We start from the raw sequence: 17,654 nt of genomic DNA, 5'->3' as shown, positions 1-17,654 counted from the left end.
ACAAAACTTCTATTTTTTTAAATAATGAGGTGGCCAACTTTCTATTAGATGCATGTAATCTGTACTTAAACTTTAGCCTAACTACAAAGACTTCTACAAAAACAATTATTTTACAAACTATGTAGGTCATCGTCCCTCTAGCGTTTACTAGAATTGAGGATAGTTTCATTTTGTGGAGACATTAATCTCGTGTCACGGGTCAAAAACGTTTCTTTTGTCCCAAGCTATGCCAACTCTAGCTACCATTCATCGATCTCTGCTTGATTTTTGTGGAGTACAAAGTAATTCTTTTGACTTTCCTTAATGATTTCTTATTTTCGTTTTCATTTTCATTTTTATTTTTATTTTCAACAACTACTTGAAGTAAAGGTTGGATTGTGTGAGGCACAATTATTTTTAAAATTAAAAGAATTTCAGAAAAAGAAAAAGTTAAATGAGATTGACGGGCGTCAAAATTCCATTTGTTTTGGGGAAAAGTTCCTCATCGATTTTAAGGAGTCAAGTTTTTTCTTTAAGTAATTAAGTTATAACAATTTAAACCCAATTTCATGGTGTGAAAAAACGGTGATGAACATGTTGCATCATTTGACTTTAAGAACATGAATTATGGGATTTACAGTAACATTGTGACTGCATTAACGTATCAAAGAGAAATAACATCACATGTATGAGAAAACTTAAGCAAGAATCATGGACTTGAAAACCTTTTAAAACTCTCAAACCTCAAAAAACAAAAACAAAAATTATTGAGAGAGCTCTGGTTGGATTGTTATTAGGGAATGTTTTTCTTTCTCCCTTTTATTTAGTTAATCACTTTGCCTTCATCCTTCAAAATGTGTTCTCTACTGTCCATCAAATCTAGCTCATCTCAACCAAAACTAGCTTTATGCAACTCTTTTCTAGCTATTTCAGCACTAATCCTACTATCTTTTTATATATTTTTCTTTGACAAATCACACAATAACCAACCTTTAAATCTCTTGGAAGCCTTCCAGAAAAGCTGTCCGGCAGCTAATACAAGTTCCCCTAGTCCCCTACCACCTACCAATCTAAACCACATTGTGGTCGGAATTGTTGGCTCCATGAACACATGGAAGAAGAAGAAAGCATACACTGAAGCATGGTGGAAACCTAATGTTACCCGCGGTTACCTCTTTTTAGATCGAGCTCCTAAACCAGAATTTCTACCATGGCCTTCATCTGCTCCTCCTTTTCGAATCAGTGAGGACATCACCGGATTCAAAGTGTACCCAAAAATTGTGAGGCCAGACCAAGTACGAATTATACGTACAATTTTGGAGACATTCAGAGAGGGTGACAAAGATGTGAGATGGTATGTAATGGCGGATGATGATACCATCCTTTTTGTTGATAACTTAGTTGAGGTTCTTGCAAAGTATGACCACACTAAGTACTATTACATTGGTTCCAGTTCGGAATGTATTAAGTCTAACTTCGATTTTTCCTTCGATATGGCGTTTGGCGGCGGTGGTTATGCTTTGAGCTACCCGTTGGTGGCAACATTGGCAACAAAGTTGGATGAGTGTATTGAGAGATATCCATACTTGCGGGTCAGTGATTTTATGTTACATTCATGTTTGGCTGACTTGGGAGTCGCTCTAACTCAAGAAAAGGGGTTTCACCAGGTAATTAATCACCTCTTTTTCCATCAAAAACTAATAAGTAGTTGTAGTTTGTCGCAAATAATAAGTAACATTCTTGCTGTATTGAGAGAACATAAAACACTAATTAAGATATTAATTAACGAGCTAGAATTATTAAGTAGTCGTAGTTTAAAACACATGTTCTGAGTCCATTTTTGTGTTTGTAATTACAGATTGATCTCCATGGTGACATATCAGGTCTTCTATCATCTCATCCACAATCTCCTCTCCTCTCCCTCCACCACATTGACACCATAGACCCAATCTTCCCCTTCATGAGCCGCTCTGAGTCCATTAACCACCTCATGAGGCCAGCAAAAGTTGACTCTTCTCGTCTTCTTCAACAAACCATCTGCTACCACAGACCAAGCAATTGGTCTTTCTCAATCTCATGGGGCTATTCTGCTCACATTTATGAGAACATAATTCCCCGGAGCATTTTACGGAGACCCCTCGAGACATTTAGGCCTTGGAAGAATTCAATAAGACCGCCATTCTACATGTTCAATACCCGGCTAACTTACAATGATCCATGTCAAGCTCCTCATCTGTTTTCCTTTGATTCTATTGCTGAGAATGTTAAAGGGAACCAAACTATTACAACTTATTCACGAACAGCTCCACGTGGTTTGCCACCTTGTTCTTCAAGTGGAAACCACTCGGCGGATTTTATCACCAAAATTCAGGTTACTTTGCCTGCAATACGTTTGGAGGTCAGCTTTTAATTAGTCATTGCCTTTCATGACTACAAATACATATTATATAGTATGTTCGTGTCTTATGTTGTTTATATTTTCTTACTTTTCAGGCCAGAGGGATAGACTGCTGTGATATAGCATATGCACCTGACATTAACACTACTCAACTTATATACAGAGCTTGCATGGAGGGTGAAATTATTGCCTAATGTAAAATTAACTAAGGACATCATATTAATTTAACTACCAAAAATACCCTTAGTACACCGTAATACACTCTATCACAACACTAAACCAATTCGAAAACTGGCTGCGGAACACTCCATCAGATGGAGGCAGCAGTTGTTTTCGAAGAGGGGACCACACTGACGAACTCTCTGCAATCATTTATCCAAGGATTCTAGGTAGAAGGACTAACGTCACCCATTGCATTCGTATCAATAATGTATGATTAAGAGTCCTGAGACTGAAAATCATAGTGAAGGCAGTGCGATAAGATTGCTTCATCTTTCAATATTTGCAATTCCTCCCAATAATATTTGGTTAATTGAAAACAATAGCATGTATTTGGTGATCAGCCGTTTTGATCTCTAACGTTTGTATACCAGAATTATATTATACAATCTATTATTACAAATAAATATTTAGTTGAAGCGTACTTTTTTTGTTTGCTTCGATCTTGACTGGTTTCATTGCTTTATATCTTTGAGACGGAAAAAATGGGACACCATGGACGAGATACGAACACAAAATAGTTACTTGTATGTCTTAGGGCCCGTTTGATAATCATTTCAATTTTATTTTTTACTTTTTATTTTTTATTTTTTATTTTTGTGCTAGAGTATGTTGGCATATGCGTGAGTTCAGGAAAGTGATTTCCTAATTAGTGTAGTTGACTAATTATTGTACAATTAGGACTTTGTTTCCTAGTTTATTTCGTTTCCTTGTTAAACCTGTAAAATCCTATGTAAACATATAAATAGCTCATTATGGAGAGGAATAGAATTGAATCAGTTTTACCTAAAGACATATTTCTACTTGGTATCAGAGCCACCGATCTTGTGGTTTCTTGTTTATCCCAAACCCTCTAATTGAATCCAAACCTATATTGAGTTCATACGTTTTTCATCCATCCTCCACATATATTGAGGTCATACTTCCACACCATCAATTTCCGCTGCGATGACAACACTCGAGGCTTCCCTTGTTCTCCTGGATAGTTCTTTGACCTCCGCTGCACAACCTCCAACTTTGTCAATTCCACAGATTGTCAACATCCAGAATGATAATTCTGCGTGGCCTACAGGAGTTATTCTTAAGGAGACCAATTATGCTCTTTGGTCTCAACTCATGGAAATTCGAATTGCTACTCGTGAAAAGTTGGGCTATCTTACTGGCTCTATTGCTATGCCAGCTGAATATGCTCCTATTTTTGATGCGTGGACCATTGAAAATCTACGAGTCAAAGGTTGGTTAATTGATTCTATGTCCCCTGAGTTGATGGGCAGCTTTATTCGTCTTCGCACTGCCAAGGAGATTTGGGTTGCTGTCAAGAAAGTTTTCTATGATGGATCCGATGAATCTCAAGTTTACAAATTGAACAGGAAGACATTCACCCTCAAATAGAATGGCCAACCTGTTTCCAAATATTATAGCATGCTTCAGAGTCTTTTTTAGGAACTAGATCATCGCGACCCCCCATTTATGGTGTGCGCTGCTGATAATGGTACATACCAGAAAAAACTCGACCGTCTTCGAGTTCATATTTTTCTTTCTGGATTGGATCCCGAATTTGATCAAGTTCGTAGTGAAATCCTCCGCAAGGAACCTAAATTGGATCTGAACCAAAAATTTTCTTATGTTCGCCGTGATGCACAACAACGCACCAATTTTACTGGTGCTGCCGCCTCTCTTGATGCTGCTGTCATGGTGGCTCAACGTTCCAAAGGACCACCTTCATCTCATGGGAGTTCCTCGACCCAGGGGGTGAAGGACAAACTAGTTTTCAAGTGCACTCATTGTGGTGGTTCAAAGCACACTCGTGAACATTGTTATGAATTAGTTGGCTTTCCATCTTGGTGGGATCATTCTAAGAATAAAAGAAGTGGTCATAAGGCACTCCAAGCCTCTGCTACTCCAGAGACCCCCCTGGTAGTGGCAACAAATCAAATGAACATACTTCTGCATCTGCGTCCATGGCTACATCAGGTACAACTGGTTATGCATTGAATGTTTCTTCCATCTCACCTACCAGTAATGTCTGGATTATTGATTCAGGAGCCTCTGATCATATGACATGTGATTCGAATAAAATCACATCTTTATCTCCATCTTCACAGTCGGTAGTATCCAATGCAAATGGTAGTTCCTCTCCTATTGTTGGAGAGGGTTCTTTATCCTTATAGATTCGTTGCACCTAGATTCAGTACTTGTTATGCCGTCATTGGATTTTAATTTGCTATCTGTTGCGCAAATTACTCATGCTCTTTTTTGTACTGTAACGTTTTGGCCAAATTGTTGTATTTTTCAAGACATCCTCACAAGGAAGATAATTGGTTATGGTATTAGAAGGGGCAAGCTGTATTTTCTGGATTTGGCATCAAGTGGTGAGACTCGGATTTCTCAAGCCTTCAAGACTAGTGGGGATAGCGACAAAAATCAGAATTTTATTTGGTTGTGGCATAGACGGTTAGGTCATGCCTTCTTTAGATATCTTAAAAAATTGTTTCCTTCATGGTTTAGTAAACTTTCATATTTTAATTTTAAGTATGATGTTTGTGAACTGGCAAAAAGCCATAGAGTTTCCTTCCCTTTGAGTATGAATAAAAGTACGGTGCCATTTGAAATTGTTCATTATGATGTTTGGGGTCCTGCTCCAATTTCTACTCCTTCTGGTGCTTATTGGTTTGTTACCTTTATTAATGATTGCACACATATGACTTGGATTTCTCTCTTAAAAATCAAGGGGGAGGTGTGTACCACATTTCAACAGTTTTACAAGATGGTAGACACTCAGTTTCATGCAAAAATTAAGCTCCTTCGTTCTGGTAATAGGGGTGAATTTGGGAATCATGATCTTTGTCAGTTTTTAGAAGCTCATGGAATTGAACATCAACGAACATGTCCATATACCCCTCAGCAAAATGGGGTAGCATATTGCAAAAATCGTCATTTTTTAGAAGTGGTTTGAGCTTCATTTTTTGATGCTCAAATGCCTCGTTTTTTTTTTTTGGGAGAAGCAGTGTGTTCTGCTGCATATCTTATTAATCAGGTTCCCTCTAGTGTCTTGAACTTCCAAACACCATTACAAGCCCTTCGTCAGTTTTGTGCTCTTCATTCAAATCCCAATTTGGAGCCACGAGTTTTTGGACATGTAACTTTCGTTCATCTTTATACACATCAGCGCAACAAGTTGGAGCCTCAAGCACTCAAGTGCGTGTTTATTGGTTATGCCCAACATAAAAAAGGGTATCGTTGCTATCATCCACCTGCTCAGAAGCTCTACATCACTATGGGTGGTTTTTCGAGAAGAAGAAATGTATTTGTCTGGGGGAGTTTAGGCACAGGCGAGCCCAGATACTGTTGATGATCAATTCGACCTGGAAGGATTCGTTACTTTGGAGTTGTTATGTCATCCGATAGTTCAGGATGCACTAACCTACTCGTCAGATACCACTCCAGAAACTACACACGACAGTCTTGATGACCGGTCACGGTTGGTCTCCTCACTCACAACTCAGTCACCCGGTCAGGGGGAGAAGAATGATGTATTGATGCCCGTTTCTGAAGTTTCTGTACCATTTAACCAATTATCTTCTTAAATGTCTTCTGAACCTACAACCCAAGTAATATCCCAGAACATTGATGTTGAAGATTTATATTTAACTGATTTGTTTTCAAACGATCCATCTAATGAGATACATCTACAACCATACCAATTACCTGTTCGTAAGAATCGTGGTATCTCGAAGATTCAATATGAAGCGGATCCCAAAGCTAAAGTGAAATATCCGATTAGCAACCATGTTTTCACTCATAGATTGTTCGCACCACATGCCATGTTGATCAAACAACTAGATTCTTTGTCTACACCAAGCAGTGTAGAAGAGGCTTTGATGGATCCAAACTGAAAACAAGCGATGAATGATGAGATGCAAGCTTTTCAAAAGAATTCCACATGGGAACTTGTTCCTTTCCCAAGTGGCAAACGAACTGTGGGTTGTAGATGGATTTATACCATTAAGTTGAAGGCAGATGGATCGATCGAACGGTACAAAGCTCGATTGGTGGCAAAATGGTATACTCAGAGATATGGAGTGGATAATCAGGAGATGTTTGCTCCAGTAGCAAAAATCAACACTGTATGAATCTTGATATCACTTGCTACAAACTTGGATTGGCCATTACACCAATTCGATGTCAAAAAATGCCTTTTTACATGGTGATTTAGAAGAAGTTTATATGGATCCTCCGCCTAGATGTAACTTGAGTTCCAAATCGAAACACTATGTGTGCAAATTAAAGAAGTCTTTGTATAGTTTAAAGCAGTCACCTAGATCATGGTTTGGGCAATTGACAAAGTCTATGAGGGCATTCGGATATAAACAAATTAATTTTGATCATACTTCGTTCTTGAAGCATAAGGAAAATAAAATTACAACTTTGATAGTATATATTGATGATAGGATCGTAACAGATGGTGATCCGGATGAAAGAAAAACATTGCAAGAGTACTTATCTAAGGAGTTTGTGATAAAAGATCTTGGTACACTTAAGTATTTTCTCAGGATAGAAGTATCTAGATCACAGCAAGGTATCTTCTTGTCTCAACGAAAATATGTTATGGATTTATTAATTGAAACAGGGATGCTGAGGTGTAAACCAGTTAATACGCCTATGGAGGAAAATCACAAGCTTGGTAAGTGTACTGATCATAAACCAACTAACAAGGAGCAATACCAGCGCCTAGTTGGGAGGTTAATTTATTTGTCACATACGAGACCAGACATTGCATATACTGTGAGTGTTGTAAGCTAGTTTATGCACTCTCCAAGTGAAGTTCATAGAGATTCAGTGAATCACATCTTGAGATATTTGAAATCAACTCCTAGCAAAGAGCTAATGTATTCAAAGCAAGGAAATCTGGATGTAATTGGGTGTATAGATGCGGATTGAGTTGGGTCCCAAACAGACTGGCGATCGGCTTCAGGTTACTTTACTTTTGTAGGAGGTAACCTTATTACTTGGGGTAGTAAGAAACAAAATGTTGTTGCAAGATCAAGTGCAGAGGCAGAATATAGAGGTATGGCACATGGTGTTTGTGAGTTGTTATGGATTAAGCATGTTCTAATAGAGTTAGGTTTTAAGCCTAAAAAACCCATGAAATTATATTGCGATAATATTGCGGCCATTAATATTGCTCATAATCCAATTCAACATGATCGAACTAAACATGTTGAAGTGGATAGGCATTTCATCAAAGAAAGATTAGAAGACAAGACGCTTCAGCTCCCATTTGTAAAGTTAGAAGATCAGTTGGTAGATATCTTAACGAAAGCAGTTTCAAGCCAAGTATTTCAGGACACGCTGAGCAAGTTGGACCTTGGTGACATTTATGCTCCAACTCGAGGGGGAGTGTTGGCATATACGTGAGTTCAGGAAAGTGATTTCCTAATTAGTGTAGTTGACTAATTATTGTACAATTAGGACTTTGTTTCCTAGTTTATTTTGTTTCCTTGTTAAACCTGGAAAACCCTATGTAAACATATAAATAGCTCATTATGGAGATGAATAGAATTGAATCAGTTTTACCTAAATATATATTTCTACTGAGTATAGAGGAAAAAGAGAGAGAATGGAAGTAAGAATGAGAGTGGATATGGGATTGAGAGGGAAGATAAGAGGAGAAGTTGGGAGGGATGAGTAACAAAAGTGAAAACAAAATCTAAAAACTGAAATCTATTTAAAATTATTTTCACTTTTGTTACTCCTCTCTCTCATCCTCCCCTCTTATCCTCTCTCTCAATCTCATCCTCATTCTCATTTTCCTTTATTTCTCTAGTACAAAAAATGAAAACTAGAAACTAAAATTGAAATGGTTATCAAACGAGCCATTAGTTATCAATTTTGTACCATATTTTCCTTTTGATGCCTCAACACCTCTTCACAATATACTAAACATCCAATGCTATTGCTAATTTGCTATCTTCATAGGGTTTCGCTTGCGTTTGATAAGGGTTGAATATGGTAAAATTACATTGTTTCGCAATTCAAAATATCATTTTTGGTCATTCTATATTAGGGTAAATTAATAATTCAATAAATAGTTTGGTAATAGGATGTACTCAATGAATTTTAGGATTTGTTTAACAACACCCTTTTTTTATATTCGGAAGTTACCTATAGTCTAGATAATTAAATACCTATTTCAACTTCATACCTTGAATTTGTTAAAGGAAACTTTGTACCCGACAAATAGGTATATCTTTGATATGCACCTCTACTTTAGGTAATACCTATTGAACCCAATACCAACCAATTGGTAAAGTTGGAAATAATGTCTCTCTACATTACTAGAAAATTGGGCAATAAGGACCCTTTTTACAGAGACTGCTACACAAACAGTCCCTAAAAAATGTTATTAGAACGAAATATTATATCTCCATCTCTAGTAAACATCAAGGGACATAAAACAGTCCCTATTGTCATACTAGAGACATAAAATATTTTTATTACTACTCGCATTTTAAACGAAAGTACTTCAACACCACCATATATTGCGAAAAATAAAGTATAAAATTTGTCATTAGGCACAGATATAAGAAGCAGTGCCAAAATTGCTCTACGATTTTGCCACAACATGAGTCACGGAGTTGTAGCTAGGTAGTACCCATCCGAGTAGATACGTGATCTAAGGGACTTGACCTCTCAACACATCGTTGAACACCGGAGATTGATCAAGCACATTAAGGTCGTTTTGAGATCTCGTAACTCTGAAAAAAGCATGCCAAACCCAAGTATATCAAATAATGCAACAGCTTCCCATAATCTCCTTGACAGGCAGTTGGGCAGTTCTTCCACTTCTAGTGCATGCAGTCGATGCTTCCAATCATGCCTGGGAAACCTCGAGCCTTGACTTTTTGTAGAAGCCTTTGGAGGTCCCTAGGCGTAGGTTTGTGGAGGTAATCCCTCGTGTAGAGAATTTCGATTGCATCATAGAATTTGACCAAGCGATCTAGGATAGTAGATTTCCCCATTCTTGCAATCTAATCCACCTGGTCTACAAATGCACCAAACGCTAGCATCCGTAAAGAAGATATAAGTTTTTGCTCTTGAAGAACACCAAAACCCAGTAGTATTGTACTTCTGAACGAAGTATGCGTTGTAATTGCAAACATCATGCATGATTTTATGGAAGAAATAGGGCTGCATTCTATATTGCCATCGAAAATCAAATCTAGAGTACAACGAATTTGGGATAAAGTAATCTTCCAAGAGATTCTTACCCCGAGAGTGCCTACGTCTGTCCACATTCGGGCCATGGTCGAGTTGTGAACCACGGTGGTGTTGGCTTGATTGATGGAGCATACCCACTGCCATGGCAACTTGATCATCATCTTCTTCCCACTCCCTTTCTTCTTCAGCTTGTTTGCGCGTTCTTTCTTGAGAGTAGAATGTGTTTTCTAAAATCTGAGAAATGAAATGATAGAGAGAATATGGTGTGAGAGGTCTGAGTTGAGGATGCGCAATTGTAGCAATTGAAAATCTTATTTGAAATATGAGATTTGAATTTTATAATAAATGTGGACACGTGGCAACCGAAAATCTTATCCGAAATATGAGACATGAATTTTATAATAAATATGGACACATGGCAACCGAAAATCTTATCCAAATTACTTGTTTAAGTGTCGGTTTGGCATTGTTTATTTGGGGTGATACGTTATTTTTAAAAAATTTTGGAAAACTTAGCGCGTTTGGTAAACTATGAGAAAATCACTTATTGTTAAAAATTGTTGTGAGAGAAATCTATAAGGGAAAGCAGCTAATGAGGTGCTTTGATTTTCTAATTATGCAGGAATCAGTTTCGAAAGACGCTGGGTTTAATGATTATGCGGCAATTATTTTCTAATTATGCTGGAATCAGTACCAACAACACTTTTAACAAAAAATTTACCAAACACCAAACTGTTTTCTCTTACAGCTGATTTCTCTCATAGCAAATCTGATAACGATTATTTTCACAGCACAACAATTTCAAACTAGTCCTAAGTATAAAAATAAAAATAATTTAAAGTGAATAGTAATTGCCCTTTGCCATAGCAATGGGTGGAAACACAACTTGCCTTTTGAAAGGACTAGCACTATTCACGTGATAGTAACAGTCATTGTCTTCCCTTGCCTTTACCATGGCAAATGAGTGAAAATACTCTTAATGGATGGATTTGCAATAATGTATCTCTAACTTGTCAATAATATGTCAATAACAAATCAATAACGTGCTGATAGATTATATGGACACGTTATTGACATGTTATTGGCACATTATACAAATCTTTCCTTTAATAAAAGAGGAATGTCCTGTAGAGAAACCTAAACCCACATATAGGACTCGTCAATGGACCAGGCCGGGCCGGCTTTAAAGAGGAGAAAGAAAATATCGGGCTGGGCTTGAGAAAACCCATTGGGCCAGGCTAGGCTAAGCCCAACAGGCAGGGCCAAAACGAGCCTACTTCATTCGAAAAAAATCATAAACTTAATCATAAGGACATTTTAGTCCAAATTTGAGATTAAACTCACTTAATTCCAATATTTTCACATCAAACCAAATTCATAAAACACCCAATAAAGTCACACAACTTAATAAGATTTTCCACAAAAATAATAATACCAAGTATTATTTTTGAGGTTATTACATAATTAGACTGTAATACGTTTTAAGAAATAATTTTAAAAAATAATAAGTATCAAAAAAAAAATTTTTTTAAAGGATGGTATGAATAAATGTGCAAATATTTGGTGATATGTTCAAGAAAATCATGATTATATTTGGTGGTACGATTATGTTTCATGATATGACGATATTTGGTGATATGATATGTTGTTCATCTTATTTATATATATATATATATATATATATAAAGCAAAAGGAAAATGCCCTTGGTTAATGCAAACATTAAGAATTGAAATTATTAATTAAATGAGGATAATATGGTAAATTCACAATTTTTCATATTAAAAAAAATTAAAATTAAAAGAAAATTCAGATAATGGGTCCTATTTTTATGGAACACAAATATCCATTATCTTTTTTAATTCTAAAATAAATTTAAATTTTTTTTAAAAAAAACCTCTCGCATGCGCGGAAGCGCATGCAGAGAGGCTAGTATATATAATTGTTGTATTAATATTTGACACAAATTAATGTGCTAATTATCTAATTATAAACTAGGAATGAGTAAAGAAAAGTAAATGAAATGAAACAAATTATATATGTGATTTAAGTGATATAATCTTAATCCTAAACTCTTATTTATACATAATTATATATGTATGGTGGCCTAACGGGCCGGACTTTCTTAGGCTTAATCAGGCCGGGCTTATGGGCTGGACCGAGTTTCAGACACCCAAGCCCAAGCTAGTCCAGCCCAAGGCGGGCCGGGCCATCTTAAAGCCCATAACGGGTCAGGCCGGACTTTTTTTGATGGCCCGGGTGGGCCCCCATCTGCCCACGAGTCTACGGGCCAAATGATGAGGCCTACCCACGTACGCATCTCATGTCCTGATTGCAAAGAATAAGCTACGCCGAAAACTATTACGACATAATCGTTCTCAAATAAATCGATGAATGGAAAGTTTTAATATGGGTAAAATTATTAAAATAACTTTTTAAATCAATAAACTTCCATTAATTTATATATGTTCATCTTTTTAATCTGTTTCGGATAGAGTTTAAGTTATTAGTTCAATTTGCATGATGTAGTTTCAAAGTTTCTGGTTTTAATCAAACAAACAACTCTCTTCCTCTAATTACACAAAACTCCATTAAAAAATTTAAAACCCTTTTTTTTCATTGTTCGAATTTCTGTAACAAAATCCGCCCAACACCAAGAGAAGTAAACAGAAAAAGTTTGCCCAGCCACGAGCAGTATAAATACATGAGGAAAAAACCTAAGTAACCTAGCACCTTATAACTCCCATAACTTCAATTGTCTCAGTTTTTTCCCGATTTATGAAACACAGTAAAATTCAGCACACCAACAATCACGCCTTCAAGAAACTCTATAAAATAAGAAAATGCAGTGGTTCGTATACTAATGAGCTTTCTGAATTCCTATCATACGAGCATAGTCCACCCACCTGCAAAGTAAAGTAGTCAGCGGTGACTCGTGAGGGTATAACAATCAGTTATATCGGAAAAATTCACAAGGCAAAAGTTCTCACAATAATGAACCCAAGAACGTGTTGCCAGTCCGAACGGCAAAGCAAATTGCACTTAGCATGAGCTTGTGTTTATGTAGTAGCGGTTCCAAACACCTTTGTTCAATAACACCGGCCAATACTTGGTACCTGACAAAGAATTTGAATTTATGTAAATAAACGCAGTTCCCAAGACTTCTGCAATTCCTAATGCCAGTAATTCCATTTACAAAGCATTTGATATATATCTACCCTTAATATTTTTGTCATGCCTTAAGTTATCCTTTATTTTTTCAAATAATTCGATCTATTGGATACCATTTTCAAATAAGTCTTGAGCTTGAGCACTCAGCTCACACATTTACACCTAATGGATTTTGTACACTTACATACAAAACCAAATATAACATGTTTCATTCAGCTCAAAAGCTTAACAAAATAAAACTGCCAACGTACTTTTTCGAAGAGAACATATCTAAAATGGATAATTTGTTAAATTTGCAACACTATAGAAAAGGTAAAACTACAAGGAGTTCAGAAAATTAGAAACAGGAAATGCATTGTCCAATAGAAAAATCATGCCCGCTATACTCAGCAAACTAATCCTGATAAAAATGAAGTACCTGAGATTGCTAGAAACTGCCATGTAGACACCATATGCAACGCTAGTGGATACTATAGGCACATTCTCAATTTCACCTGCTTTGTCCTTATCAACAGCCTTCCTTGCATTGATCAACGCATTTGTCACAGCTGTCCCAACCTAATTAAAAATGAGATGCATTATGTATCATCAAATTTAGGGATACTGGGTCACATAAATTAGCATAGAGTAAGGCAAAAACTTTTGCAACAAGATTGTCATGCAATATTAATAAAAGCTACAATGGAGCAAATACTAGCCATTAAGAAGATCAACATTGCCATCTTTTTAAACCAGTATCATTGAGAGAACTAGTACAAGCACCCACCAAAAAAAATTTAAAACAATCTATTTCAAATTATTTTAAAAATATATAAATCAAGGAATTAGTAACCCTGTAGCATCAACTCCATTAGGATTTAGGTTAATATGCAACAACATAACAATGGACCAAAAGAAGTAAAGCACATCAAACACATGCAGAACTCCAAATGAGACATATGTTTGAGTATGTGTCTATGCCCATGCCAGTTGCGGAACGGTGTAGAACATAAACCCCATGTGTAAGTCATAAAGTTCAGGATTTGATGCAGGCTTAGTCATAAGGTATTTAAGTTCAACCCAGGCATTGGTTATTAATTCAAATTTTATAAATGAATAAATTTGGCTGTTGATATCAATCCAGTCTTTGGATTTAAGGCTCTACAAAGAATAGATTACTAAGACTAATTAAAAACAAATGCTTACTGCTAGATGACCATCGTTGATTTCAAAGGGAATTGAACTTTTCAATTGTCTCGGAGAAAATTTTGGTCAACTATGTTGATGTCCAATTCTATAAAATATAAAGGCTATGTTGATATCTAATTCTATAAAACATAAAGGATAATCTATGGAAGTAACAACATAATAAAAACACACATAGACAAAGTGGTCAAGAGCACAAGACTCCCACCAATGGTGACAACATAAAGGATAAAGTAGCCCCTACAGTTTGAATGGTTACCATTAATCCAACCCAACCAGACAAAATTTTAGCCTTAAATTGACATGCTGTTAGGAGCAAAATTATTATGGTATTGAGATCTAGGGGGAAAAAAATCAACTGTGCATTCATGTAGAAAGAAAAATGCAAACTTCTAAGGCTCCACACAGATTCTTTTATGCCATTCAGCTCAACCTTCAGTGCGTCACTACATTTTTAACAATCAGATGCTCTCTCACCATTTCCAGCACAAGCCAGTAGAATTGACTTAACTTATCAACTAAAATAAAGGAAAACACGGACGCTTACCACATCACAGATGGGAAAAGAACTTTGCTCCTTTCTTTAGCAACAATAAGGATGGATGTAAAATGAGAAAAAAAACAAATTGCTGAGAAGAAACACTCTTTTACAATTCTATGAAGAGACAGCACAAGCACAGGTTTTCCATAAAACAAAACCCCAAAAAAAAAAATAAATAAATGGCTTCCTTTTATTTTGTCCTATTGAATGTGAAGTTGTGAAGAAATGCACAATATGATAAGCTCCTAGTAAGCTTTACAAGATAAGGAAATTTGCAGGACACGTCTCAGCTGGTAGAAGAAATATGATGCATGAGAATTACTCAGTTTAAAATAAAACATAAATATGCATGCAAACACATCGAAGTATTAATGCATGGACAAGTGGAACACTAATCAATACCAAAACAATATTTAAAATTACCAATTACAAGGAGTTATAGAAGTACTAACCAGTGAGGAAGCAGTACCAACAGCAAAGAGCTTGGCCCCGTTTCTCTGCACAAACAAATGAGGTGTTACGAAATATTTGATATGACTCTTAACCTCGAACTTCAGATTAAATAAAAGCACGTTACTAAAAGCCTACTTACCACTACTCCACCAATCCTCTGTAGTAATGAGTATGATGTTCCAGAGAGAGCGATCTGCAGACAGAATTTCAGAATCATATAAGTAACTGTATCTGGCTTTTAATTTGATCTAATAAGGCAAAATGCCAATACAAAAAATCAGTAATTCATAGGAAAGTAACCTGGAAGGCATTATCAGGGCAGCCATGGAAAAACTTAGTGATTGCTCCTGCATTGAGTGCAAGTGGAGGTCGGAGAGAGACAGTTGGTGCTGGAAGATATACAAGCATGAAATCTGCAATGATGGCCATTACCTAACAGAAATACACTACACACATAAATGATAGGAACTGAAAATATTCAAACTAGACATTATTTATGTTAGCTGTAGATTTTCCACAAGAAAAGCTATTCACGTAATCATTAAATTCGCCAATACCAAAGTCCAGTACCCACAGATCAATTTTTAAAGCACAAAAATATTGCACAGTAGTTTATGGAAGAAAAGTACATTACTCATCTATGATCTCCAATTATTCAAATCATTGGCAAGCACTTGATAAAAAATGGGTTGCTTATGACCCCTAGTTGATGCATTTTCACGCATAACTTCAGGAAAAATCTGATTGGCAAGCACCTTTTATTTGGATCATGTGCTTCACCTTAGACTACCATGTCGAATAAAGCATGCCTAATGGAGACACATAATGCAAGCCAAGAGGCCAACTCTAACTCAAAACATCCCATAGCTATGCAAGCACTATAAAACTACTTCCAAATTGATTTACATGAATTAAAAGTCATTTCCATATCTCTTTCATCAGTCACCACCGCACTACAGTCTAATCCTCTCTCTATTTAACAAAAATCATCAATCAAAAATAAAAACACGGTCACTTGGAACCTTCGATTTCCCCTTAAAATTGCTCAACACACAGATACAAAAACAACTATGAACCCAAGAAAGCAACTTTGATAACAATGTGCAATGTGGTTCAAATTAAAGTGTTTGACAAAAGGCATCCATACCACATCTGCAAAAACAACTTCAAGCTCATTGAAAAAGTTCTCTCCGCGACGCTGGTACTCCGCAGCAGTCTACAAAATCCAAACAAAACTGATTAAAAGAAGAAAAGAAAAAAAACCAACTTAATTTAAAAAGAAAAACAGGGATAAACAGAGAGAAGGAGAGACCTTAGTGAAGAGACCAACGCCGCATTCCATGAAGACCTTAGCGAAAAAAAGATCATCGGCCAGCAGCCTCTCTCTGAACCCAGCGAATTGCATCAACCACTTGAAAAGCCCCGACTTCTCCAGCTCGAAGTACCGGGTCACAACTGACCCGGGGATCCGACCCGCCTGGATCGCGGCGGCCAGGTCCTTGGGCAAGCTCTCCAAGCCCCGCTTAGACTCCGCCAACACCAACAAGGCCTCCGCCAAGTTCTTCCCGCCTGCATTGTCCGAACCGCCGTTGGTGTCGCCATCATCCCCGCCCCCGCCGCCACCTCCGGAAGAGTCGCGGCCGTTGATGCCTCCGTCTCCGCTGCCGGTGGAGAATAGGACCTGGCGGAACTGGCGGTGGCGGTGGGTGAGGGAGGGAGGGGTTACAGTGAGGCGGAGGTGGAGGAGGGGCGATGCGGAGGGTAGAGATGGACGGTGGGGATTGAGTTTGGAGAGAGAGGATGAGGATGAGGATGAGGAGGTGGAGGCGGGTGTGAAGCACAAGGAGATCGCCATTGGTGGTTTTTGGGTTTGGTTAGAGTTGGGGCGGGTGGGCAAAGGAATTTATGTTTGTCTGTCTCTCTCTCTCTCGCTCTCAGGCGTGGGCTGTGTGCTCTCTGTCTCTTTGTTTGTTTCTTCTGCAAATGGGCGTGAGTTCCAGAGGCAGAGAGAGAGACGAAGAGAGACGAAGAGAGGGAAGAAGCGTGTTTTATTTTAAGGATTTTTGGCAAAGTTATGAAGTCTACAAGAGTCCAAGCGACTTCCTTGCACGGCTTCCAGCGCGTTCAAGTCCTTCGCCTCTACCATGGGGAATCACATTTCTCCAATACAAATCTAATTTTAATCAATTAGGAACTAGATTCCAACTTTAGAATTTTGGGGTCTTTATAGCCATTTCATGCCAAAAATGTTCGAAAAAAAACCCCCGTGTTACAGATATTGAATTGAGGCCCAATTTGTATTTATTATTTATTTTTGTGACTATTATGCCCTTAAAGGTAAATAATTAAAATAAATTAAAATCTTTTTGATTTAATACATCTTTTGTTTTATTAACAAATTTTGAATTTTGACTATTGCATTGCCCTCCTAAGGAATTTGTGAAAAACAATCAACATATAACACGTTTATTAAAAAAAAAAAACTTTCT

General features: G+C 37.1%; 2 protein-coding genes across 2 annotated transcripts; one reads left to right on the top strand and one right to left on the bottom strand.

Annotated features, from left to right (window-relative positions):
• Window positions 670–3,538, top strand: LOC18781237. Its single transcript, XM_020562669.1, has 3 exons — window positions 670–1,646; window positions 1,838–2,377; window positions 2,473–3,538. Exons 1-3 carry the CDS (start codon window positions 834–836, stop codon window positions 2,569–2,571), a joined length of 1,452 nt encoding a protein of 483 aa, XP_020418258.1. The 5' UTR covers window positions 670–833; the 3' UTR covers window positions 2,572–3,538.
• Window positions 12,392–17,141, bottom strand: LOC109948961 (protein RETICULATA-RELATED 4, chloroplastic). The gene is made up of 8 exons (XM_020562984.1): window positions 16,478–17,141; window positions 16,313–16,381; window positions 15,466–15,597; window positions 15,305–15,358; window positions 15,165–15,209; window positions 13,405–13,544; window positions 12,806–12,931; window positions 12,392–12,721 (listed from the first exon to the last, which is right to left on the bottom strand). The coding sequence occupies exons 1-8, from the start codon at window positions 17,018–17,020 to the stop codon at window positions 12,676–12,678; spliced, it is 1,155 nt and encodes a 384-aa protein (XP_020418573.1). The 5' UTR covers window positions 17,021–17,141; the 3' UTR covers window positions 12,392–12,675.

This window comes from Prunus persica, chromosome G4, assembly GCF_000346465.2.
Source record: "Prunus persica cultivar Lovell chromosome G4, Prunus_persica_NCBIv2, whole genome shotgun sequence".
Classification (NCBI taxonomy): Eukaryota; Viridiplantae; Streptophyta; class Magnoliopsida; order Rosales; family Rosaceae; genus Prunus; species Prunus persica.
The sequence above is the reverse complement of the archived record's forward strand: the minus strand, read 5'-3'. Positions and strand labels throughout refer to the sequence as shown.